Source organism: Hippopotamus amphibius, chromosome 1 (genome assembly GCF_030028045.1).
Source record: "Hippopotamus amphibius kiboko isolate mHipAmp2 chromosome 1, mHipAmp2.hap2, whole genome shotgun sequence".
Classification (NCBI taxonomy): domain Eukaryota; kingdom Metazoa; phylum Chordata; class Mammalia; order Artiodactyla; family Hippopotamidae; genus Hippopotamus; species Hippopotamus amphibius.
In genome coordinates, this window is record NC_080186.1 from 133,934,576 (window position 1) to 133,960,059 (window position 25,484).

Sequence of the window (25,484 nt, forward strand, 5' to 3'; positions counted from 1 at the left end):
TGAAGTTGCGGAGAAGATTCTTGGGGGCGGCATGAACAAGGTGGGCGGATTTGCACTGGGATGGGCTGGAGCCAGGTTTCTTAATGTCACTGGAGGCCCCTGGCCTGCCTGCCCTCCCGACCAGCCCCAGGGGCAACCCGTCCAGTCCTGGGCCTTAGGGATTCAGCTGATGGAATTATGCAATGAGGCGTGCTGGAGACATGGAATCATTTTTATTGTCAGTAAGAAATAGCAACACTTTGGAGATGATCAGCTAGAAAAAAGATGGGTTGGTTGTATTAAAAAATGTAAAGTACAAAACTGTTAACCAAAAATAAAATAAAAGACTATTTAAAAGCTTTTCTGTTAAGTGCTAGGACTTAGAAAATGAAACAAAAATATAGCTCCTCATACCTAAGAAACTGGGCTATAAAAAGACGTGCCCAGGATGCTGGTGAGGGCAGACGGGGAAGAAGGCATTCTGGGTGGGTCCTTGTGTGGCTACGATTCCAGACGGGGCGTCGTCACCCAGCACCTGGGTCACGGGCCCTGGTGATGCTGGGTCTGTCACCACTGACAGTTCTGGGGCCCAGATCAGCCCGTTTTTTCGGAGTGCAGGCAACCAATGGACCGTCTCCCCACTCTTTGAGGCATCAATGTCCCACTGTGTCTCCTCTTCGGGAAACTCCCATCGCTGTCTCCCCAGGTGCAGCCCTGGTCAGCAGCATCTCACAGGTCGGTGGATGTTAAGTCGGAGATCGGCTTGCCTTCTTCAGCAGGTTTGCCGGCCAGCTGTGTGGAAGAAGAGGATGAACAGACACAACTCAAGATGCGGTTCTCATGAGGACTAAAGTGGGGCTTCCCGTCCCACTCACAAGGGCGCCTGAGCTGACCCCTCCCAGAGCCCAGTGAGCCTGAGCTGCCGTGACCTTGATTGATGTGACCGGAAAGGCTGTACCATGCAGTGGTTAGAGCACAGGCTTTGCAGTTTTGTGGACCTGCTAGCCTGCTAAAACCCTCGCAGGAGTAGTGGAAGGTCAAAGGGGATCACGTCTGGAAAGGGCTTAGCGTGGAGCCTGACTCACTGCACGTGCACGGTGAACTTGCAACGTTACGGCAGTGGAGTCCTGCTTTAATAGCTTCCCGAGGACCACAGTGTCCGTGGTACCTTCACCCTGAGCAAAGACTGACAAGTAACAAAAGGGAAAGGGACTTGAGAAGTCAGGGCTTGGAAACTAACTTTGAGATAGTAGGATTCTGTAATGTAAGTTGCATAGGAAAGTTCTTCCAAAAGAATTAAAAGCACTTTCAGCTGCCCGGGACAGCCGGCTGCTGTGGGTCTGAAGGGAGCAGCAGAGGACAATCCAGGCAGAGGACAGCTAGGGGTTCTGAGGCCCCGGGGGCCTGGCCCTGCCTCTGGCGGTTCCCGCAGCACAGCGGGGGTCTGTGCTGCTCAGGGGAGCCACCTGGGAGTTCACCTCTTGGGAGAGGAGAACTGTGCTCTGGGCATTTCTGGCCACCGTCCCCACGCTCAGGGGCCCTGCCCACGTCTCCCTGGGGGTGACCACACACGCACACCCTCCACCCACGCCCCCAGCTCCTCCTCCCTCCACGTCACCCTCTTCCCTTCCTCCTCCCCCACGCCCTGCCTCCCGCCGTGTGGGTGCTCACCATCGTCTTGAAGAACTGATTTACTTTCTTCCGCTTGAGCGTCTTCTTGTCGTCGGACAGAGGGAGGAAGGTCTGGCTGAGGCGCGGGGATGCGTTGGGCTCGTCCATCCCGGGCACACCGGCCACCGAGAGCGTGAGGGCTGCAGGAGGGCCGAGAGCCACCGTGAGCGGTGGGCGGAGAGGGGGTGATGGGGGGGCAGGTGGGAGACAGAGACAGCATCCAGGGAGAACAGGTGGAGGGCCAGGCAGGCGGCGGGAGGCCCATGTCCTGCGGCGCTAGGGCTGCTGAGGCTGTCCGTTCCTTTCACTGAGGCCTGCCCAGCCCCGCAGACAGTGGCCTGCATCCTGACCCGATCAAGGCCTTGTGCAAGGGCTTCTGGGCTGGAAACGGGGACCGTGGTGGCAGAAGGCGCCGGCCACTGGGGCCCTGACTTCCTCAGGGAACAGGGCCCTTTGCCCCGGTCAGGGAGGTGGTGTGGCTCGCTCTTGTCTCTCAACACCAAGAACCCAGAGGTCCCAGCAGGAGAGCATCCCCAACCAAGGTGTCATCTGGTGGTTATGGCCCCCGGCTTGGAGTCACACAGATGACTCTGACCCTTGGTTTTGACCTTGGGAACATGGGGTAAGAGCACAGACCTCAAGGGTGTTGTGAGGCCTGCTGAGGACAAGAGTGAAATGGCTGTGTGGGGGTGTCCTGCCCGGGGAGGCTGGGAAGTGGTCAGGGGTACAGTTCCAGGCCCTTCCACCATGTACTAGCTGGGACAGGCAGGAGATTGACATTCGCAGTGCCTCAGTTTTCTCATCCATACAATGGAGCTATTCCATGATCTACTTCATAGCTTTGTGCTGAGGCTTAAATGAAAGAGCGAAGGAGGAGCATTTGGCACTGAGCCTGGCACAGAGTAGCCGACACTAGAGACTTGCCACGTGCCAGATGGGGCACTCTTGGGCAGCCCACATCCTAAGTTAGGGCCCCAGGTCCCCCTCTGTCAATTAGCAAAGGTCATCTGGAAGCTGCTGACCTCCTCACTGGACAATGAAAAAGTGATGGGGGAAATGGAAGTATCTGAGCATCAAACACTCTGCAACTATAAGACATGGTGGTAATTTTTGTAAGTTCTGGAAATAGTCTTCCAGGCCCCAAAAGGAAACACAGGGCTGAGAGATTTACCAGGGGCAGACTTCAGGTCCCTGGGAGGGCCTGGCTAACTGAGACGCCCGGACCACCTGGTGTGACATACAGATCCCAGTGAATCCTGAGGTCCAGGGTGACAGCAGGCCTCCACCCCAGCCCTGGGTAGAGCCCGCTGGCTGGCTTCACCCACAGAAGCGGGTGGGTGTGGGGAGAGCTCAGAGCACGGGGGGCTGTGAGCAGAGCCTCCTACTCCCAGGGTGCTTAGCTCGCTTTGCTGTATAGGCACGGTCCCCACCCACCCTCCACCCCCAGGCGCCTCTACACCCCCGTGCTGTGGTGGCAGGGAGCATACCTGGGATGGTGGGCATGGACTGGCTGGCAAAACTCATCTGAGAGAGGACGGATGCCCTGGGGGTGACGGCCACATGCTCCGAAAGGTTGGTGTCACTCATGAACTCATGCTTCCTGGAAAGCTGGATCAATATATTAAGCACACATGCACACACACAGACACACACACAGCACAGAGGCTCAGCACGAGGCAGCCCTGGGCCCTGAGAAGTCAGTGATAAGGGTTTGGCATGGTATCTATGGACCCAGCCCCAAGTTGATTTATTCTGTTTTGTATCACTCTATGCCAGCCTGCCAAGCATGGTTGCACAGGTTGCATACTACACAACTCTGGTGTGTGTCTGGTGGTGGTGGTGGTGGTGGGGACATTCATAGAGACTATTGTGTGAATGACACCCCCTAGAATTGTGAAACACAGTCTTATTTCCATCCTTCTCCCCCTGGCAAGAGTAGCCTCTGAAGCCTACTGGGAAGTTTGTGAAGGATTCTTGCGCAGCTGGAAAGCATCTCAGCTGGCCTCTTGCCCTTTCATCTGGCAGCCCTGCCTTAACTGGGAGGGCTTTCGCCTTCCCCTTCCCCCTTCCGTGCTCCCAGAATGCTTTCAACAAACCTCTCTTTCAGGGGGACAATGGGCTTGAACCCACGGCTGTTTGGCACCAAGTCTCATATTAAATCATTGTTAGTTTATAAGACAAAAATTCTTAAAGTCAGGGCAGTGAGAATTTCATCTCTGCATCCCCAGCTGGGCTCCTGGTCCACTGGAAGAGCTTAGTGGAGTCAGAGATGTCAGTAGTTAGAATGGCCCTTGGGTGGGGACAGAGGGCCGAGGTAGAGACACCTGGCCCAGCCCTGGGAGAGTGGCTCTCCCACTCAGTGGTGGACCAGGAGGCTTCTCCCCAGCCTCTCAGAGTCCTGTGCGATGGTAGAAAGGACACAGAGACAGCCTAGGTCATATCACACTCTGTCACATCCAGGCTGCAGGGGTGCCGGCAAGCACATCATCTCCCTGCCCCTCAGACACCACCTCTGTAACCCCACCTCACTGTGAGGCTTGAGTGCACCACACCTCAGAGGCCCCAGTACCGTGCAGGGTGTGCAGTGGAGATCTGCTGAGTGTCAGAGAGGATCCTGCCTTGGCCACTCACCCGCTTCATGTCTGACTCTGCTGGGGCTTTCTCGTCCGCGAATACCACGCTGCTCCTCTTGGCCCTCTTCTTGGACCTCCGCAGCTTGACCTCCGGCAGCGTGCTCCCGGGGGAGATCGGCTCCTCTTGCTCCACTTTTGAAGTCCTGGAAGGTGCTAATTCCAGGTCGAAGCTGAATGGCAAGAGGGACAGCAGTGGAAACCGCAGTCAGAGCCTCAGTGGAACTGTCTTGCAGGGACCCAGGCTGACTGAGCTGTCACTACAGGGTCAGGGGGTAGATCAGCTCACCTGCCAGAGTCTGGGGAGCCATTTGTTTAATTTGCAAATGCTCACAATACAGGGTAAAATGAAATTGAAGGCGGTGAGCCGTAAGACTGGTGGCAGGGAGAGAAAAGTGATTAAAAATATGGATCTGGATTCAAATATGTGCCACTTTTTAGGTGGATGACTTTGGGCACATCACTCAACCTCTCTGAGCCATGATTTCCTTTTCAGTAAATGGGGGTGTTTGCAGCAACCGTGCTGAGTAGCCAAGAGATGAGGTCAAGGACCCTTCAGCACATTCTCCGGGGGAGAGCGCTGGATCACAGGACCTGTTATTGCAGTAGTTGAGTTGGCCCGGTAGAGCAGAGGGCTCCAGAAAGGTGGAAGGGAGAGGCTTTTCCTGGCTGAGGAGGGGAACCCCGACAGAGGTACAGGTAGGAGGAGCTCTGGGATGGGGCGCTGGGAGGGACAGGAGCCCCGGCAGACGGGAGAAGATGAGGAGCTCTGGCTGGCTGATGGAGGTGGCTGGACGGGGGGCCTGCGGGGCTGGGGGGGCATCCTTCTGGGTCCTCAGGAAAAGTCACCGTATCTCTCTGGATCTCAACTACCCTCTGACAATGGCACGGAGCCCTACAGTGTAGTTGTGAGGGTTTTAATGATGTGTCAGGTGGGGAAGGGCTTTCAAACAGAAGGGCAGGGAGGTGTAGAAGGATGGCCAGGGGCAGAAGGGCAAGAAGTGAGGCTTTGCTGGGGGCTGGGCTGGGGCAGGGCTACAGGGGGCTGCCTGGGGCGGGGACTGACCTCTCGGAGGTGGCCTTGCTGGGTGTGCTGCAGTCAGAGTTCATGGAAGCCATGGAGATGATGGACATCTGCCTGTAGGAGCGCAGCATGGACCGGGGCCGGCCCACTCGCCTGTCCTCGAAGTCGGGCTGCGGGCGGGGAGAACAGGGTGGTGAGCAGCCAGGCCTGATGCTGTGGGGGGCCGGCTGGTGTGGCCTCCACATCGCTGCTGCCTTCCTCCTCCACCTGGGCGGGGCAGAGCTGTGGGGCCAAGCAGGGCACCAGGACAAAAACGTCCTGGCAGGCTGAGGCTGTGGGTGCTTGTTTAATAAAGAATTTGTCAGGCCTTTCTGGTTCCTGGGAAGTGATGTCTAAATCCTTGCAATTTCCCCATTGATAGGAGTGTCAGATTTTCATGGTGGCTCCTCTATGCTGATGGGAAGATTCAGGTTGGGGGCTGGCTAGAAAGACCAACCTTGTGATTATAGGGCTGGGTCTCTGAGCCAGATAATATCAGCTCCAGAGAAGGGGGACTGGAGATAGCCAATGAGTCATTCAATCATGCCTGTGTGATGAAACCCCAGTAAAAACTGCAGACGCTTAGGCTAAGGTGAGCTTTCCTGGCTGGTAGTCACACACGGATGTGCTAATAGGATAGACAGGGTGACCTGTCCCGAGGACACGGAAGCTGTGTGTTTGGGACCCTCCCGGACCTCACCCTATGCCTCTCTTCATTTGGCTGGTCCTGATTTGTTTCCTTTATAATAAAACTGTATCATAAGTACAGTCATCCTTCAGTATCCATGACCCCCGAGGATACCAAAATCCAGGGATGCTCAGGTCCCTTATATAAAATGGCATAGGATTTGCATGTGACCTACGCACATCCTCCGGTATAATTTAAATCACCTCTAGATTACTTCTAATACCTAATACCATGTAAAGGCTGTGTAAATAGTTGTAAATATAATGTAAATGTGAGGTTAACAGTTGCCAGCACAGCAAATTCAAGTTTTGCTTTTTGGAACTTTCTGGGTTTTTTTTTCCCCTGAATATTTTTGATCCTTAGTGGGTTAAATCTGCAAATACGGAACCCACAGATATGGAGGGATGGCCAGCTTTCTGAGTTCTGTGAAATTATCAAACCTGAAGGGGTGGCAGGAATCTCCAAATCTGTAACCGGTTGGTCACAGGTGCAGGTGGCCTGGAAACCCTGGTGTCTGAAGTGATGGGAGACTTGTAGAGGACTTTGCCCTTCACCTGCAATGTGACCTAACTGAGTGGTTACCATCGGGACTGCATTGGGTGTCACGCAGAGAGTTTTGGAAAAGGCAACCTGTCTCCTGGAAAAACGGTTGTGCCACAAGATAAGAGACCTGAGTTCACCTCCATGCTTTCTAGTAACTCACTTCTTGTCTCTGGGCCTCTGTAAATCTGTAAAATCAGAAGGTTGGGCCAGATGGCCTCTGAAGGACCACACAACCTTGACATTTTACGATACTACTTTCTGGGGAAGAGGATAAAGAAGATGTCTCGTGAGCTCCAGCCCAGTGGCCTCTTGAGGACACGGAGCTTAAGAGTGGCCAAAAGCGCTGGTTTTTGGCCAACAGAGCCAGGGGCAGTGACCTGCACCCACTTGTTGCGTAGCCTCTGGCAAGTCACTTAACACCAAGGAAGCTCCAGAAGAGACACAAGGGGTTAAAAATCACTCCCAGCTTGTCATGACGCCTGAACCACCTCGGCGCCTAGATTAGACTGGCACATGGCAGGTGCTTCGTCAATGGTGCTTTCATTGTTAGCACGGTTCCTTGGGCGCGAAGGCCTCAATTTGTAACTGGCATTTATCTGGGGTGACTTTCGAGGGACCAAGTTTCCAGAAAGGTTCCCTGGATTGGCCCTGGCACCGCAGGCCCTCAGGTCCTTCTCCTCAAGGGCGGGCTCCTTGGTGCCGATCTCCTCGTCCTCCCTGCCCCACCCCGCCCATCTCAGCCCTCCCGGCCACAGGGACCGCCCGTACCATCTCTCTGACACCATACTCCTTCTCCACCTTCACTTTCAGGTTCTTGAAACATTCCTCCATCCGGTCGTGAAAGGGCCGCAGATTTTCTGACACCCTTTTCTCGTGGATCTTAATCCCAGCTCCCAGGAAGGGGATCTGGAGAGAAAGGTGGTAAACGATGAGCCCAAGGTTAGCCACCTGGAGGGAGGTGAAGTTAAGTCTGCCTGCTGAGAACCAGTTGAGGCTTTAGGGTCTCGGAGACCTTCACATGGGGTCAGCAACCCCGGGAAATGGGAAACATGCACCCTTGGGGTTTGCTTTGACGACAAGACCTCTAGGAGAAAGACCTCCAGCTGCCCTTGCCCCACAGGAGGGCTGGACCAGTACCACCACCACCACCACCACCACCCCCCCCCCGCCCCCATTAGAGGCTACGTGTTAGGGAAAGTCTGCCCCTTGTGGAATCTACTGAGGGGCAGAGTGTGAGACCAGAGGAGAGGGATCTCTGTTGCTTTGACTTAAAGCCTTGCTCAAGGAGTTCTTGGAGATGCAAAGGGGAAAGTATGACTGTCAGAGGCTGGGAGATAGAAGGGAAGGGCTGAACAGAAAAGGAGGAGTGGGCACAGCCTGGTCTTACAACACAGGAGGATCCAGTGACACTACCTCATGTGACTGCTGGAGAAAGATATGCAAGTATGAATATTGTGAAGTTAACCAGCCAATAGGGAATTTCTAAAAAGTGATGTAAAAGCCTTGGAAAGATAAGGGGAGAAGAGATGATTGATGTGAGGCAGTTAAGCTCTTATTAATCAATATAGGAAATCAATGCATATGGCCTAAATGGCAGATACAAGGACAGTATAGCCAAGCCACAGTGGCCGCTATGAGCAGGAACAGCTGAGAAAGTTCTTAGTGTGACCACGGGGAAACATAGTGAGGGCTGCAAAGAGTAAAATATAGATCATTTTAAAGATGTTTGAAAAGTTTCCATGATGGTGACATAAGACATTTCTGCCTCCTTCTCTTGAAGGGCTCCCCAAAATGGCAAAGTGAAGGAGAAATTGAAATTCAGTGAGACTAGAAGACATCTATGAACCTGGCCCACAATACGTCAGGTGGAAGGTGGATGGTAACTGACCATCCAGGGCAGAGAAAAAGTTGGTGATAAGAGGCCAATCTGCCTCTGGGAAGCCAGGAGGAGCTCAGGGATTACAGGCACCAGGTACCCAGAAAAGCCAGAGTGAGCTGAGAGGCTAAAAACAGAGGGATGGGCTGAAATTCTGTGATAAGAGCAGTTACATGGCCAGGTGCCTACTGCTTCACCTGGTAGCCAAGTGTTATCTTTTCCTACTTCCCCAAGAAGCAGGAGCTTATCCTCTAGACCAGTATCTCCAACACCTGGGTCGCAGACCAGAAGTGGGCTGCGGCCTGTTAGGAACCAGGTCACACGGCAGGTGAGTGGCGGGCAATGGAGCGAAGCTTCATCTGCCGCTCCCCATCACTCCCCATCACTCACATTACCACCTGAACCATGCCCCCCTCCCCTCCATGGAAAAATTATCTTCCATGAAACTGGTCCCTGGTACCAAAAATGCTGATGACTGCTGCTCTAGAACAATTAGAACAAAGAGCATTGAGCTGAGGGGTACCAGGCACAACAGGGGCAGGGATGAGGAGGCAGACAGGAAATACGGGTTGAGGAAAAGTTTGCACACTGATAGGCAGTGAGACCTTCACTTTCCACCCCCAAATGGCCAGCAGCGCTGGAGCCAGGAGCATGCAGTAGCTTGAAGGGTCTCTATTGGAGAAAGGGAATGGCCCATGTTATACGGACATTTGTGGACCACTCAGTTACCACATGTGATGCCATCCAGGTGACAGGACCCTCTCTCATGTGCACAGTGATTCATTCAGCTTTTTAGTGCCTCACTCTTAGCTATGAACAGACTGCCAAGGATCACCAGGCATTGAAGGCAATTCTCCAGTGTGACAGAGATCCGAACCAATAGATAGGAAAGAAAGCAAAAAGAGAAGGGGAAGGAAGGAAGGGAGCAAGGAAGGAAGGGAGAGAAGGAAGGAAGGGAGGGAGGGAAGAATGAATGGACTAACTTGGAAGAAACCGAGAATGAAGAGAGCTTAAGAAAACGTTATCTAAAAAAAAAGTAATTAGTATGTAGAAAAAAAAGATTTTCTATTCATGAAACAAGACAAAGATTTTATTTAAAAAAGAAAGGAATGATAATGGAAATACTACATATAAAAACTAGTGAGATATAAAGTTGTAAATGAAGGTAAACATATGACTAAGACATTAGAAAAAGACAGAAAATCAATTAGGTGAGCACCCATCTCAAAATATTAGTAGAAAAGCAGCAAATTAAAGCCAAAGAGAGTAAAAGGAAGGAAATAATAAAAGTAAGAATGGACATGAATGGAAAAGAAAACAAACTTACAACACAGAGGATTGATCCAAAAGTTGGTTCTTTGAAAAGATAAAACATTGATAAACCCCTTAAAGGGCTAATCAAAAAACCAGAAGGTACCAATAACCAATATCAAGATTTAAAAGGAGTATCACTATAGGAAGTACAAGTATTATAAAAGGTCATAAGAGGATATTATAAAAATAGTTTATGTCAATAAATTCAATATTTAGATAAAATGGACCAATTGCTAGAAAAATACAATTTATCAAAAAGGACACGAAATAAACAGGAAATCTGAAAACTATTAAGTTAGATACATACTTTAAAACGTTCATGGCCCACATTGCTTCACTGACAAATTCTAGCAAACATTTAGGGGATAGATAAATGCCAACTTTATACAAACTCTTCCAAAAAAATTTTAAAATACAGAATAATTTTCAACTCATTTTTTGAGACTAGAATAACTTTGTTACAAAAACTGAACAAGGATATTATCAAAAAGGAAAATTATAGGTTAATCTTTCTTTTGAGCATAGATACAAAAATCCTGAGGAATATATTTTCAAATAGAACCCAGCAATATATAAAAATGATAATACATTATGACCAAGTGGGATTTATATCATACAAGTAAGGCTGGTTTAATGTTCCAAAATCAACTAATACAATTCACTGAATTAGCAGAATAATGAAGAAAAGCAGTATGAGTATCTCAATAGATGCAAAAAAGGCATCTGACAAATTAAAAATCCATTCATAATAAACTAGCAAACTGGGCACAGAATGGGACATCATCTTTAAGACATCTGACGCTGTGAAATACTGATTCTTGCCCTGATGTGGGAGACAAATATACTCTCTCTCTCTTCTTACACTCATCAGTGCAACAAGACAAGGAGAGTTACTAAACATTACAAGATTGGAACAGAAGAAGTAAAACTTTTTATATTAGCAGATGACATGATTGTATCTGTAGAACATCCAAAAGGACATAAAAACAATTTGACTTATTAAGTGAATTTAGTAAGGTTGCTGGATACATGGTAAACATACCAAAAAAAAAATGTGATTATATTGACAAACAAAAAGAAAAAAATTTAAGAACAATACCATTTATAATAAAATTTAAAATATCAAATACCCCAAAACAAACCTAATAAAATATGTGAAAGACCTTTACAATGAAAACTACAAAACCTTGCTGAGTGAAATTAAAGAACCTAAAGAAAAGGAGAGAGATTCCATGTTCAGGTACTGGAAGAATCAATATCATTAAGACAGAAATTCTTCCTAAATTCATCTATGTATTTAATATATTCCTAGTCAAAATCTCAATATGTTTGGGGGGGGTATGAAAATTGGCAAGCTGATTTAAAAATTTATATGGAAATACAAAGGATTGAAAGAACCAAAACAAATTTGAAAAAAAAAATTGCCGTACTCTCACTACCAGATCTCAAGGCTTACTACTGTAAAGCGATAGTAATTAAGAAACAGCATGGTATCAGCACAAGCATGGACAAATAGACCAATGGAATAGAAGTCCAGAAATAGACTGACACATACACGACCACTTTTTGTCAAAGTTGGGGGAAATACTAATGTTTTCAACCAGTGGTGCTGGACTAATTAGAAATCTTAATAGAAAAACCATTTACTCCTTACTTCATGTCAGTCAGAATGGACCATATACTTAAGAGTAGAGGACAAAACAATAAAACTTCCCAGTAAAATATAGGAGAATATCATCGTGAACTTAGGGCAGTCAGAGGTTTCATAAAGTGGACACAGAAGTGATAACCATTAAATAATTGATAAATTGGACCTCATTAAAATTGCAAACTTCTGTTCTTCAAAAATGCATCATTAGAAAGTAAACAGACAAGCCACACAGACTGAACAAAAATATTTGCAGTGCATATATTTGACAAAGAACTCATATCTAGAATATAAACTCCTATGAATTATTAATAAAAACACAATTCAGTTATTAAAATAAGTAAAAGATTTGAACACACATTTCACAGCCAGGTTATTCAATTAGCCAATAAACACATGAAAGGGCGATGAATACCACTGCTCGGGAAGGAAATGCAAATTAAAATTAAACTGCGATACCACCTCACAACCACCAGAAAGACTAAAATTAAAGACTCACAGTATCATGTGTCAGTGAGAGTGTGGAGCAACTCAGACTCACAGAAGTTGTTGGTGGGAGTGTAAATTGGCTCAGTCACTTTGGGAAGCTGCTCCTTGGTATCCAGGAAGGCTACAGATGAACACATGACCCAGCTCTCCCACTGCTAGAGGGACAGTGAGGACACTGCGTGCTTATGCCCATCAAAAGACATGAACAAGAAAGTTCATACAACTGTTTCCATACGATCCAAAACCTTAAAACCACCCACCATCAACAGAAGAATGGATAAGTACATCGGTATATTATCGGTATATTGTATAGTCACGCAATGGACAACACTTAGAAACAAAAAAGAAAAACTCTTGCATGCAACAACCTGGATGAATTGCAAAGACATTACACTGAAAAAAAAAAAAGAAGCCAGACAGTAGTACATACTGCATAATACCGTTTATATGATGTCCAGGAACAGGCAAAACTAATCTATGGTAATAGAAGGAGGGCAGCATCTATTAAAGCCAGATAGTCTCATATACTGTAGCCAAGCAATTTCACACCTAGGTATACACCTGACGGAAATTGTGCACGTGTGTGCCAAAAAGACACAGGTAAAGCTGTGCAGAGCAGCACTGCTTGTGATAGACCCAAACTGAAATCAACCCAAACCTTTATCAGCTGAAAAATAAATAAATATGTTTTGGCACAGTTATACAGTCCAGCTGCACAGACTATCATGAATCAATGAAAATGAATGTGTGACTGCTATGTGTAACAAAATAAATCAATTTAAAAACATACCATTAAGCAAAATAAGTTAGACACAGAAGAATGCATACTCTGTGATTCCATTTATACACAGGTCAAAATAAGTAAAAGTAAATTATGTTTAGGAATGAGTGCTTGGGTGGTAAACATTACTTTTAAAAAGCAAGGAAATGATTACTGTAGAAGTAGGAGAGAGGTCAACCTTGGGGAGGGCTGGCAATGACTAAAAGAAGGCACAATAGGGGCTTCTGGGTGCTAGAAGAATTCTGTTTCCTCATATGGTGGTGGTCCCCTGGGTGTACATTGTGACAACTCAATATGCTGTGTATTTTTAGGTGTACTTTTCTGCATGTAATACTTCATAAAATGTTTAAAAGAAGAATACAATGTAGACATCTTTCCATGCCAATAAACATAGGGAAAATCTTTACAAAGAAAAACATTAAGAAGCAATCAGCTTCTCGGTTAAATAATAAATAAATAAATAAAATTAAAAACAAAAACAAAAAAACAAACAAAAAAAAGAAGCAATCGATCTTAAAATCCATGAAACCTTGAACGCAAAACATACTTTGCATTTCTAGCTTCTGTGGGTGGCTAGAGGTGCAAGTACATTCCTCTCTGAAATCTAAGGCTCTCACGTTTTGAGAAAATCCAAAGTGGATCTGGCTTTGCCAAACCAAGATCCAATCTATAATGAAGCTCTGAGAGGGGAGGGAGGGAGCAGGCCTGATGTTGTCCAGCACTTTATTTCTGTTGCCTGGCACTCAGTTGTGACCCCATAAATGCAAGAACGAACGGAATGGAGTGAAGGAGGAAGAGCTAATGTGCTGTGTGTAATGTAAGAAAGGTCCCGTTCACGCTGAGCAGGGCAGCTCTTCTGAGTATTTAGGGTGCTGGGCTGGGAGTGGGAAGGACGTGGCCCAGGGCAATCCCCTTTGCAGGGCTGGGGATGATGGGCTTCTGTAAGTAACAGGGCAGTGAGGGTGGGGGATGGTGCTAAGGAGAGCATGGCCACTAGGGGGTGCTGTCTGAGGAGGTCTAGCTCATGGCTCTTACTTAGAAGCTGTAACATCAAATACATATTTTCAAAGTCTTCTTTCTTTGATTGTGGTGCCCCTCTATTAACTGCAAGACTTTGGAAGAATTTCCTTAGAAGGCACAGCCTGGTCTCAGCTGTGCTGTGAGGCCACAGTCCATGCTTTGTGGACTGTGGATATAGCCCAGGTAGTAAGCTATGCCCAGTGGAGAGGCCCAGGACAGTGACATGGACTGAGAATGACACCCAACAACCAAACAAATGTGTGTGATGTGTTAGCCCTCCCTGGGGCACCCCAGAGACAGCCAAGGAAGGAAACCAACCCAGGCTGGGTCTTCCTGCTTGCCAAGTTGGGGAGGGAGAGGGGGACTACCATTGTTTGAGTGCTAAAGGACATGATGACCTTGGAAGGCTGGGGCCCTTGGGGTTGTTTGGGTTTCACAGGTGGCATAAGGTGAGAAGGGAGAAAAAAATTCCAGACACAAAATGCATTCAGGAGAGTGTGTCTGTGCGGTGCTTGGCGTTTCATGTTTCAGGCCTCACTTTGCATAAATTGGCAGAGGCAGAGAAGGACCTGAATTAGGAATCCTTATTTTAAGAAAAGAGGCTGCACCCAATGCTTCTCATTCCCTGATTTCCCTAGAGTAACAAAAACTCCCTACCACAAGAGCTCGCTTTTCTTTTTTGCACTGTGACTGGCAAGAAGGGAGGAGGGAGGGCCGGCAGCTGCAGAGCTGCCCCCTGCTGGCCTCCCCAGCTCCCCGCCAGGGCGCCCTCTGGAGCCCACCCTGCGTCCTGAGTGCTGGGTGGTCCACGGAGAGCAGGGAGGTGTGTGAGGAGGGGCTGCTGCAGCCCCGGGAGCCTGGTCCTCTGAATGCCTCTGGGAGAGGGGTCTGTGGGTTGTTTTTCCTCTAGGGAGCGCGAGAGAGCCAGAGAGAGATGGAGGGAGAGAAAACACAGGAGAGGGAGGCAGAGAAGGAGGGAGGGCAGTGGAGAGGGAAGAGGAAGGGAAGCAGAGCCAGGAGTGAGGTGTGAGGGGGGCGGCAGAGTGAGGCCAAAGTCAGAGAGGGGAGGGGGAGACGCCAAGAGCTTCTAAGAGGAGGAGAGAGACAGAGACAGATGCACAGAAAGAGTCAGGAGGAGGTCATGGAGGGAAGGGACAGAGAGACAGGGGTGCAAGGAGGGGGCAGATGTGGGGAAGACAAGCAGTGGGTAGAAGCAGGCGGGAAGGACAGTCCTTCTCAGGTCCTGGGCTGGGCTCTGGAGGGCTGAGCAGCTCGTGTAGGGTGCAGGCCCTCTGACCAAAACCCAACCAAACCAAGGCCTTGATGATTTTTGGAAACCTGATATCCATCTGAGCATTATCTGCAACAAACTGGGTCAGCCTTGGTAGGAGGAGAGGTGGGGGTGGGGGCCGAAGCCTTCCATTATCTGCTTGGCGGGTGCTGGGTGTGGGGGGAGGTGGTGGCAGGTGTGTGGGAGCCTGGCTTTCATTTCAGGCCCACCGGGAGAAGCCACCTCCTGAATGCAACATCCAACAGAGCAGTCGTAGAACACGCAGCGTCACTGGCCGGCACCAGTGCAGCACCCCAAAGGAGCAGTGCCGCAAACGCCCTTCCAGGGTGCGCCTGCTCAGGTGGAGGTAGACCCAGGAGAAAGGCCAAAAGCCAAGGGCAGGAGAACAGCTGAAACTCAGCCATGCCAGCCAGAGGCTAGCAGAGGGCAAGCGAACCAGGGAAGGGAAAGGAGGGAGGCAGGGCTGGCCTCTTCCCGGGGTGGCTCTGCTTTACCTGCCACGCAATCAGGTCCTTGAGGCGGCTCAGCCTGTCCTGGTCCTCAGGGTGGTCCTTGGTGTACTCTTCAGTGAAGAAGGCCTAGGAGGACAGACAGACATTGGGGGTTTCCTGTTCCTTTGGTGTGGACTCTACAACCCATGGGAGAGGTTTCCACTTGAAAGGGGCAGGAATGAGGCCCTTGCTATGTGGAATGGCAACAGTCAGGGAGGTGTAGGGACTGACATTCCCTCTTCCTGGGGCTCACATCAGTACCCACTGGGAAAGGGTCACCACCCCCAGGGAAACAGACCTTAAAGGGCAGGTCTCTGGACCACCAGCAGCAGCATCACCTGGGAGCTTGCCAGAGAGGCAGATTCTCAGGCCCCACCCAGACCCACTGCATCAGAACCGCTGGGGCTGGGGTGGGGTGGGGGCAGCTGTGTGTGAAGAAGCCCTGCAGGGGATTCTGCTGCACAGCCAAGGCACTGTCCCAGGGGAAAAAACTCAGTAAGGAATTTCACCTAGCGGGCTTTCCAGCGCACCTCCCTCATTGCATGTGACGTTGGCAGCCCCACCTTTCTGGGCTCCTGTTCTCAGTGTGTGCACATATATACAGACATTTCACCCCTCAAGGCTGAATAAAGGATTACCAATGATGGCTATATGGGGTGTCCAAGGGTAGCTGGAAGGACTGACTGGAATTACTGTCCATGAGTTACACTATTGCATCGTATTCTTAGTTTTACATCAATGGATGACATAGAAAAGATAATAGAGTTCATCATGAGATTTATGAGATTGAAGAGTCCGTTTTTCCCTCAGCATCCCATTCATATATGGCCTAGGTGAAAGGCAAGTAAGGACTGTCTATTCTGTTTCACTGCTGGGAAAAGCTATTTCCTCCTACTGAGAAATTATTTTCCCCCAGTGAAAGATATTGACGCATAGCACTGATGGCCTTTCCCTTTTTGCCATGGACACCAGGAGGCTCAAAAATGAAATCTGTGGCTGAAATATGTGGGGATTTCTGGAGGGACCTTATGTCCTGAATATCTAGATTATATAACGTTCCCTTTGGAGTTGATCTCCTGTCCCTTCTGAATTTTCAGAGTCTGGGTTTCACTTCTTCCCATTTGTACAGGTCATTTCCATCAGCTATAGAAGAGATGGCTTTATGCAAGTGGCACGCACTTTGATGGTGGCTCTTGACTTTTCTGGTCTGGCTTGTGGTCATCCCAGAGCCCTTCCTTGACAGAGACACCTGGACGTGCCCAGAGGGATAAGGGACCTCTATGACCCCTGCTCCTTCCTGTCACAGCACAGAGCGTGGCACTGAGGGTGGGAAGGAGATGAGAGTGAGGCTATAGAAACTCTGGAAGGTGTATGAGGTCCAAACAAGCTGCACTGTCCTTTTGAGGGACAAACAGCCACAGTAAGAGGAGTGGCATGCAGCTGTGTCTGCTCTGGGCCCTCCCGCCACTGCTCTGTCCCCACCAGGGCCCAGGGAGGGGAGCCCTCACCTTCTCGTACTTGGCGAACCCTCCCATGACAGCGGGGTCCACGATCCCATTCAGGAGCATGGAGAGTGGGTTAATGGGGAGGCTTTCATCACTCTGGTACTGGTTTATCATCATCAGGATCTTCTCGTTGGCCGTGGACATGGTTTCGATGGCGTTCTCCAGAGGGCTAATCGTGGTCTGTAGAAAACAACATCACCGAGAAGAAAGGGCCTTAGCAGGTCGCTTTAAAAACAGATAAAATTATGGTATTGATTTCATTTGGGGTTGGGATTCAAATGAGGCAATGTTCCCCAGGGGGCTGTGCAGGCTCTTGTGGTAATTACTGAGCCCTGGGGGCCGTCTGCTGCCTTGGGAAAGACAGGATGAATTTCTGCTTAGCAAGAAAGGGATTTCCCTGGGGAGATGGAGGCAGGAAATGTCAGGCACTCCCTGGATGTACTCCAGGCAGAGTTTTTCTTCTTCTTATCTGGTGAAGGACGCTCCAGTTCAACCCATCCAGCGTTGGTTGTGTACCTACTGTGTGTGAGTACTTAGCTGGGGGGACTGGGGCTGCTGATGATATGATCACCTGGCCTGGCCCACAGTAGGTCCCAAGACTGGTTATATAAGGGGTCACTGCTCCAACATAGGTTTGGTTTAGTTGGGAAGATAAAACTAAACACCTCTTCAACACCTCTTAGAAAGCAAGATAAACGGGGCCATTGGGTGCTAATTGGCAAAATGGTGGTTCCCAAGAGCATGGGATCTAGAGTAAAACACTAAACAAGAAGTCTGCAAACTTTTTCTGTGCAAAGGCCAGACGTTGTCTGTGGCAGCAACTCACATCTAATGTTGTGGGAAGAAATCAGCTACAGGCAACATGTAAATCAATGGGCATGGTTGTTCCAATAAAACTATTCACAAAAACAGGTGCAGGTGGGATCTGGCTCATAGGCCATAGTTTCCTGTCTCCTGACCTAAACCAAGCAAATAAAAATGAGTGCAAATCTCCGCCATTTTTTTCTAGCCGTGTGACCTTGGGCAAGTTTCCTAAACTTTCTGAGCCTCAGTTAACTTATTGGTAAAGTGAGGATAAGAAATCTACTTCAAAAAAGTAGCAGGTAGCTATTGTTATTAATTCTTGTAGGTTTTAGGAGAGGGACCAGCAGTTGTCCTAAGGGAAGACTTACTGGCAGGGTGGGTAGGGGCTGGAGAGAAGGGTCAAGTAATCTGAGAAAACTTCATGGAGGAGGGCACCCTAAGTGCTACCATCTGTTGAAATGGTGGTGCTATCAGGCCTGCCTGAATGGGGACACAGCACAGATTAGTTGAGATAATATGACACTTGACTCAGCACAGAGTTCTTTAAAAAGTGCACCTGCTAGTTATAATAACTGTTGGGTATATGTGAAGGGCAGAACCAGCCTCTATAGCCATGCTCCTGGTCATCTTTTTAAACCATTTCCTTAAATCCCTGGGAAATCTTAGCCTCCTCTCCTGCTTTCCTTGTTTCTGGACATTTTGTTTTTTAGAACTTTTATTGAGATATAATTGACTTACAATAAACTGCATATATTTTAAAGTGTACAATTTGATATATTTTTTCTTATCGGTGATGTATATATGGCAATCTCAATCTCCCTGTTTCTGAACATTTTTGAAGACGGTTGTCTCTGCAGCGAGGGGGCCCTGGGAGTAGACTCTCTCTGTGTGTCACTGTCATTCTCTTTCTGTCACACATGCACACACACATTCAAACATGCACACGCATGTGTACACACACACACACGGGGAGCTGGAGGGCAAGGCTGCTCGGCTTGGTAGGGGCTACAGCCCATATCCCACAAGCTGCAACCCACAGTCCAGTTTCTGTCAAACACACAGACCAGCCCTGTAGGGGCTTCTCCAAGCCGAGGTCTAAACTGAGCTCTAAGGGAAAATCTATCACAACCACTTGGAATGAGCCCAGTACCACACGTGGATTTCAACAATAGCCTGGTATGTCTGAGAGACTCATGCTTTACAGTGAGTTATTAAAAATGGAAAGTCTTATTGATTGGCTTTCCTCCTCAATTCTGAGGCTATTTTTGAATTCCTACATCTTTAACCTCATCACAGACACCAGGAACAGAGAATGGGAATGAACACTCCTCTGGATCCTCACCCGTGGACATCTGTGTAGATGAGTGTGTCACTCTCAGAGCAGAGCGATGGGGGCTACATATGTGGTGGGAGACCTGGAGGTCAGGAGCTGATAACAGTTATAAAAGCACTGATCACTGGTCACGGTAAAGGAGGTGGCAGCATTTATGGACCGCCTCCTCTGTGTTGGTGCGCTGGGTGTGCCACGCACATGCTCTCATTCAATTCCCCCATCAGCAGGTAAGCCCTTCACCTAAGAGCAGATGGGGGCAGCGCTGGGGAGAGAGGGCCCGTGTCCTGGTTCCAAAGGAGGGCTTCTCCCCCACATACAGACCATGCTCCACTACCAACCTGGCCGTACATTGGTTGTTAGGACTTGGTCAAGCCCTCAAATCTCTGGTCTCTTTCCTAAGCTGAGCCTCAGTTTCCTCACCAGTAGTACAGCACAACCCTTGCCCAACTCGCTGTGAGGGGAGAATACACTCAGCCCTCCATACCCTCGGGTTTTGCATCCTTGGATTCAACCAACCTTGAATTCAAACAACCATGGGTGCGGAGGACCAATGGTACTCATCATACTTATGCCCTTTTATGCAAGGGAATTGAACATCCTTGGGTTGTGGTATCTGTGGAGGCTCCTGGAATCAACCCCTCAGTTCCTAAGGAATAACTGTACTTTGGAAACAATTTTAAAGGCATGTGAGAGTGGGGGGCTGTGTTGGGGGGGTGGGTTATCAGCCAAAAGATGAGGTGGTGACACTCTCTTGCAATCAAGTGGTGTTTCATATTCCTCAAAGGCATCGCCCCCATCACCTCCATAAATCCTCTTAGGAATCCTCTGAGCTGCTTCAGATAGGCATTGTTATACAATTTACTTCTCCCACTGATCACTTTGGCAGTTCAAGTTTCGTCTTTGGGCTTCAGTTTTCTCATATGCAAAATAATTCAAATGGACAGGAACTAGGAATGGGTTTGCACTTTGGAGCTGTGTAGGCCAAACTGGGCCTGGAGAGGTCTGTCATTTAGCCAGCACATGAGTTCTAACTTTTTAAAAGATTAATTCATTTGGAAGGAGTTTGCTACAGCTTCTACCACTCCCTGTTGTCTTAATGTGACCATTTCACATATTTACAGTGTCTTCCTGGGCTCTGAAGGTATTTGAATTCATAGCTCTTGGATTAAATGATCTTCAGAGTGTCTTTCAGCTCTGCAATTCCAAAATATTTTCTTCTTTCTTTTTTTTTTTTTCAGCTGCACCAAGGCTTGTGGGATCTTAGTTCCATGACCAGGGATTAAACCCATGCCCTCAGCAGCGAAAGTGCAGAGTTGTAACCACTGGACCACCAGGGAATTCTATGAAATTTCATAGTTTTTTTCATGTCTATTTTACAGATGATGAAAATTAAGGCCAGAGATACACTGTGTTTGTCCAACATCATATAGCTCGTTAATGACCAAGTTGAATGTGGGTCTCTGACCCCCAGCTCAGGACTTCTTATAAAGATAACATATTCTCAGGGCCAAGAACAAGGAAAGAAGCCTCAATAAGCGGAACTCACACGTGAATCCCATCAGAAAACACCTCTCTGTACGAACAGCACTGCAGTCATGACGGTTTATGAAAGAAACAACCAAGAACAAGATACACATTCTACAACACAAAAACAAATGCTTGGAGAGAATTCAGTCAGCAGGCATGAAATTTTTGTGTCTGAGACATCCTGAAATCCTTGGTATCTCAACTGAGGGAGGTTATTAGAGATAAATTCTCTCTGGTCAACTTTCTGGAGGTTTTCTCAACCCCTTCTATCAGAGGGTATCGAGACAAAAGGTGAAACAAAAATGTTGACTATTTCTTTCCTAATTTCAGAATCCTGAGTTCATAAAATAAGGTAGTCACTTTAGATATTATGGGTTTCTACATATTAACTGAGTGATTGGTTGATGGATTTACTTAATAAATATTCTTGAGCACCAACTACGTACCTGGGACTATTCTTTGCACACAGAGACACAGCAGGGAACAAAGTAGACAAAAATCTGTCTTCCTGGAGGTCACAGCCTAGTGGAGCTTCTATTCTAATGTTATTATATTTAAAATTCTAGATATTAAAAATAAACACACAGGCAAATTCTCTCGTCTATTAGGAGGTGAGATCCCGTGGCAGAAGAGGATGGGGCATGTGGGGAGCGTGGGCAGGGGTTCCCTGAGTTTGCCTACCGTCCCACGGGGACACCTCACTGAGTACCACTAGAGGAAAGGGTAGAGACTATGGCTTAGTAGAAAGTTTGATTCCTCACCCTAAAAACAGGATTCATGTTACTCAGCTGTAAAAAGGAATGAAACTGGGACACTTGTAGAGACATGGATGGATCTAGAGACTGTCATACGGAGTGAAGTGAATCGGAAAGAGAAAAACAAATATCATATATTAACACATATGCAGAATATAGAAAAATGGTACAAATCAACCGGTTTGCAAGGCAGAAATAGAGACACAGAGGTAGAGAACAAACATATGGACACCAAGTGGGGAAAGTGGAGGCGGGGCATGAGGGAGGGGGATGAATTGGGAGATTAGGATTGCCATATATACATCACTAATAAGAAAAAAAAATCAAATTGTACACTTTAAATACATGCAGTTTATTGTATGTCAACTGCATCTCAATAAAAGATCTTAAAGAAAAGAAAACCAAACAGGATTCATAAGACCCTATTTCACAGGGTCTTGTGGGATTAAATAGGATAATGCTATAAAGCCCTTGACACAGCGTCTGGGACACATCCCAAGCTTATCAAGTACCATGCGTTCTATGAATAAAGGGCATGAGTAGTTTCTTCCTCTCCAGGGCACTAACCGTTGGGGACACACTGAGGAAGAAGGAGAGAGTGATTCCATTGAGCTGCCTGATAGGAGAGCTGAAAGTCAAATGTCACCTCTTTTACTAACCTTGAACAACCCATTAACTTTCTCTGTACCTTGGTTCCCTCATCTGTAAAATGGGAGAATAACAATATCCACCTTGCAGTGTTACTGAGGGGTTTAAATGAGGTCACACATATGAACAGTTTAGCACATGCACAGTAATGGCTGTTGATGTCATCATCACTATTATATTTTCCCTAAGAACTAAGCCATGCCTGTGAAAAGGACACTGGAGAGCCACCTGGCTGCTGGGGGTCCTTAAGGGCTGAAGGGGGGATGGTCTCAAAGTTGATCATACAGTACTTGAAAACGTCAGACCATGTCCCTCCTCTGCTTGTGGCTCCAGTTCACCCAGTGGAAAAGCCTAAGTCCTTTTGGTGCCTACAAGGTCCTATATGTCCCGCTATCAGACTACTACTACTCCCCACTCCCTTGTTCTGATTCAGACACAAGCCATGTTCTGTCCCAGGGCCTTTGCACTTGCTATTCCCTCTGCTAGAATCTTAGATATCTGCATAGAGCACACCCTCACTTCCTCCAGGCCTTTGCTCAAAAGCCATTTATTTAGCAGAAGGCTTTCTCTGACTACTCTACTTAACATAACCCCCTCTTCATCACCTTTCTTTTTTATTTTTTTCCATAGCGGTTTTCTCCACCTGACATAGTATATATTTTACTTAGGCTTTTTAATGTGTCTTTGCCACTAGAATGTAAGCTTCATTGCAAAATCTCTAGGTGCTTGACGTGTGTTAGGTACTCATTTGGTGAATGAGTAAGTGAATAAGACATCCTGAATATGTCCCTGCTTCTCAGGTTTCTCCAGCCTTTCCTTTGCATATTGGGAGCTGCAAGATCCTTAGCTGCTTGAGGACATGGAGACCCTGAAGTGTGTTGAGAAGCAAAATAACATGCTATCTGTACCACGGAGTTCAAATATTTGCATTCTACCCAGAGCCTTGCCTCTACGTGAATTCCTTTCTCTGAGCTTCAGTTTATCCAACTAGAAGATGGGTCTGTAGTGAAATTCTGCAGAGGGGCCCTAAAGGGCTGCTGGGAGGGGAGGATATGAGGGGGTGATTGTGTCCATGGAGTTCCAGGCCCTCTGCCTCCCCCTGCACCCAACCACAGAAGCTCCCCATCCATCAGCTTTATTATTGGATTCTATGGTACCTTTCATTTGCAGGGGAAAAAAAAGTTATCTGATGCTTAAAAAAAAAAATCTGAAAGCAGGTAAACTGGATGCTGCCTCAGGTCCCTTCCTGCACCGGAATTCCTGGACTCCTGCAGTGGCTTTGAATAAAAGCATTTCCCTTTTTCCAGTCACCAGAGACTCCCGAGGCCGGCAGACTCACCTGGGACATGTGAATCACCTCAAACCAACGCAGGATGCCCGGAAGCTTATATGCGGTCATGAAGGAGGTCCTCTCGATCCACATCGACTGTCCCGTGGGCAGGGGCGGCAAGGGCAGGAAAGCAACACACATGAAACCTGACCATCAGAGTTTGGAGGGAACCCCGCCAGTCCCCCAGGCCTCCTATCCACCCGGGATCAGAATAAAAATTTCAAGATTCAGAAATATACTCCCACCTTACCCTGAAGAATTCCTTTCCCATGTGAAGTTTAAGTTTGCCCTGGGTTTAGGTCCAGTAAGTTTTAATCTGGGTCTCTGAACAGGCAGAATTTTTAGGCAACATTGAATGCATCCACCTGCATTTTCTGGGGGGAGGGTCTACAGGGTTCATCAGATTCTTAAAGGGGCGGTGACTCCCCCATTACAAAGAATCACAGTCTAAAGGAAAGAGCTGAGACAGGTTGGCACTGCCTCCTTGTGCCAGGCTTGGCCCTTGGGAATAGAAGACAGGTAGGTCCTGGCTGGGAAACACATGGGGACACTGGGGACTGTGAATTCCCTGTGGTTGAAAGTTGCCTCTCATGCCAGGCCCGAGTTATATCTTGAGAGTGGAGAGGGTCAAGAAATAAGAAAACAAACCCAACAGAAGAGCCTGGAGATTGGGTGTCATCGTACTAATGGAAGTTAGTGTTCCCTCCTTTGGTTGGGATCAGATGCCCTCCCATCCCGATCCTGGCAGGTGCATGCTCTGGTTGGTAAAGGAGGCCCAGGGCAACGATCAAGGCTGTCGGGGAGATACTTACAGCAAACTCATTCTCAGGGTCGACGGTCCCCCTGCGCACGGGCCGGGAGTAGTGGAACTTTTGCACATGGTTGGATTTATAAAAGCTGCAAGACAGGAATAGGCTGAGCCTTCTGATACCAAAACCTGACCTGACCCTGTACTGTCCGGGGAGGCCCACTATAGTAAACTCCAGGTCTGGCAGAGTCCTTGCTGGAGCATTTAAAACCAGGCTTTCCTCGTAAGATGATTTAGAAGCTATTCAGTCTTATGCCCTCATGAGAACATAGGGTACCCCCAAAGTTGGAATTCTATCATTAATGCACATAGTGGTGCCTGGGTCACTGTTTCTTGTGACCTCGGTGAAGGATCTGAATACATCTAAGGTCCTAGACTAATGTCCCAGGGGTATCTTCCAAGGATTTCTTTAGGTGTCCCAGACACCCCCCCAAATCACTCTTCCTGAATCTCTAGGGTGGTGCTAACATCAGCACCGGCAGCGTACGGTGCTAGCTGTCTGGCTGTCATCCCCTGCCCAAAGGTGCCTGACCAAGAGGTGATGGGAGGCTGAGGTCCAAGCTGAGCTACCTCTGCCCAGCCACCTGTGCTGATGTGAGGCTGCTTCTCCCCAAAGGAACAGACCATTCCTCGCACAAAGAAGCTCCTGCTTCCGACGGGTCCTCCCAAGGCACTGGAGGTGCTAAACTGGGTGCCTGGGCCTGAGTGGGGTGAGCCAGATGGTGCAAGGGGGCAGCCTGGTGCCCCACAGATCCCACAGAGCTTCTGCTTCCTTGTCGCATCCCTGACCTTGCCATCTGGTATTGAACAGATCACACCTACCTTCATACTGCTTCCGCTAATGCACCCATCTTATTTTATTTTATTTCATAATTTTAAATTTTTAATGTTTTAATTTTTTTTTCTTTTTTTTTTTGCTGTGCTACTCAGCTTGTGGGATCTTAATTTCACAACCAGGGATTAAACCCGGGCCCTCGGCAGTGAAAGCACTGAGTCCTAACCACTGGACTGCCAGGGAATTCCTCTAATGCCCCCTTTTAAAATCATAATCTGAACACATTCATTGTCAATACACAACCGTAACAAATGCCTAAAAGATGTGCCTCTGGAGAAAGTGCTCGGCTGCAGCACTGTCCCTCTGCCCCCACCCTGCCTGTCGCCTGCCCACCCACACTCTCTGGCTGTGGGTTCCTGGAGCCACTCTGGTGTCAGCCTGAGAGACAGGCTTCCACGTCCACTTCAGTGCAGCCCATCGCCACTTCCTGAGGACTTGCCCTGCTGCAAGGTGAG

General features: G+C 48.1%; 1 protein-coding gene across 1 annotated transcript in view; it reads right to left on the minus strand.

Annotated features, from left to right (window-relative positions):
* Positions 1 to 205: 205 nt before the first annotated feature.
* The window catches only part of DOCK2 (dedicator of cytokinesis 2), a 414,056-nt gene continuing 388,777 nt past the window's right edge, over positions 206 to 25,484 (minus strand). Inside the window, exons 43-52 of the mRNA XM_057729388.1 lie at positions 24,199 to 24,283; positions 23,396 to 23,482; positions 16,993 to 17,169; positions 15,488 to 15,571; positions 7,343 to 7,480; positions 5,347 to 5,474; positions 4,282 to 4,453; positions 3,138 to 3,258; positions 1,651 to 1,790; positions 206 to 771 (exon numbers count right to left, since the gene is read on the minus strand). Of these exons, the coding sequence (XP_057585371.1) occupies positions 709 to 771; positions 1,651 to 1,790; positions 3,138 to 3,258; positions 4,282 to 4,453; positions 5,347 to 5,474; positions 7,343 to 7,480; positions 15,488 to 15,571; positions 16,993 to 17,169; positions 23,396 to 23,482; positions 24,199 to 24,283 (1,195 nt within the window). The 3' untranslated portion in view covers positions 206 to 708. The remainder of the gene's footprint in view (positions 772 to 1,650; positions 1,791 to 3,137; positions 3,259 to 4,281; positions 4,454 to 5,346; positions 5,475 to 7,342; positions 7,481 to 15,487; positions 15,572 to 16,992; positions 17,170 to 23,395; positions 23,483 to 24,198; positions 24,284 to 25,484) is intronic.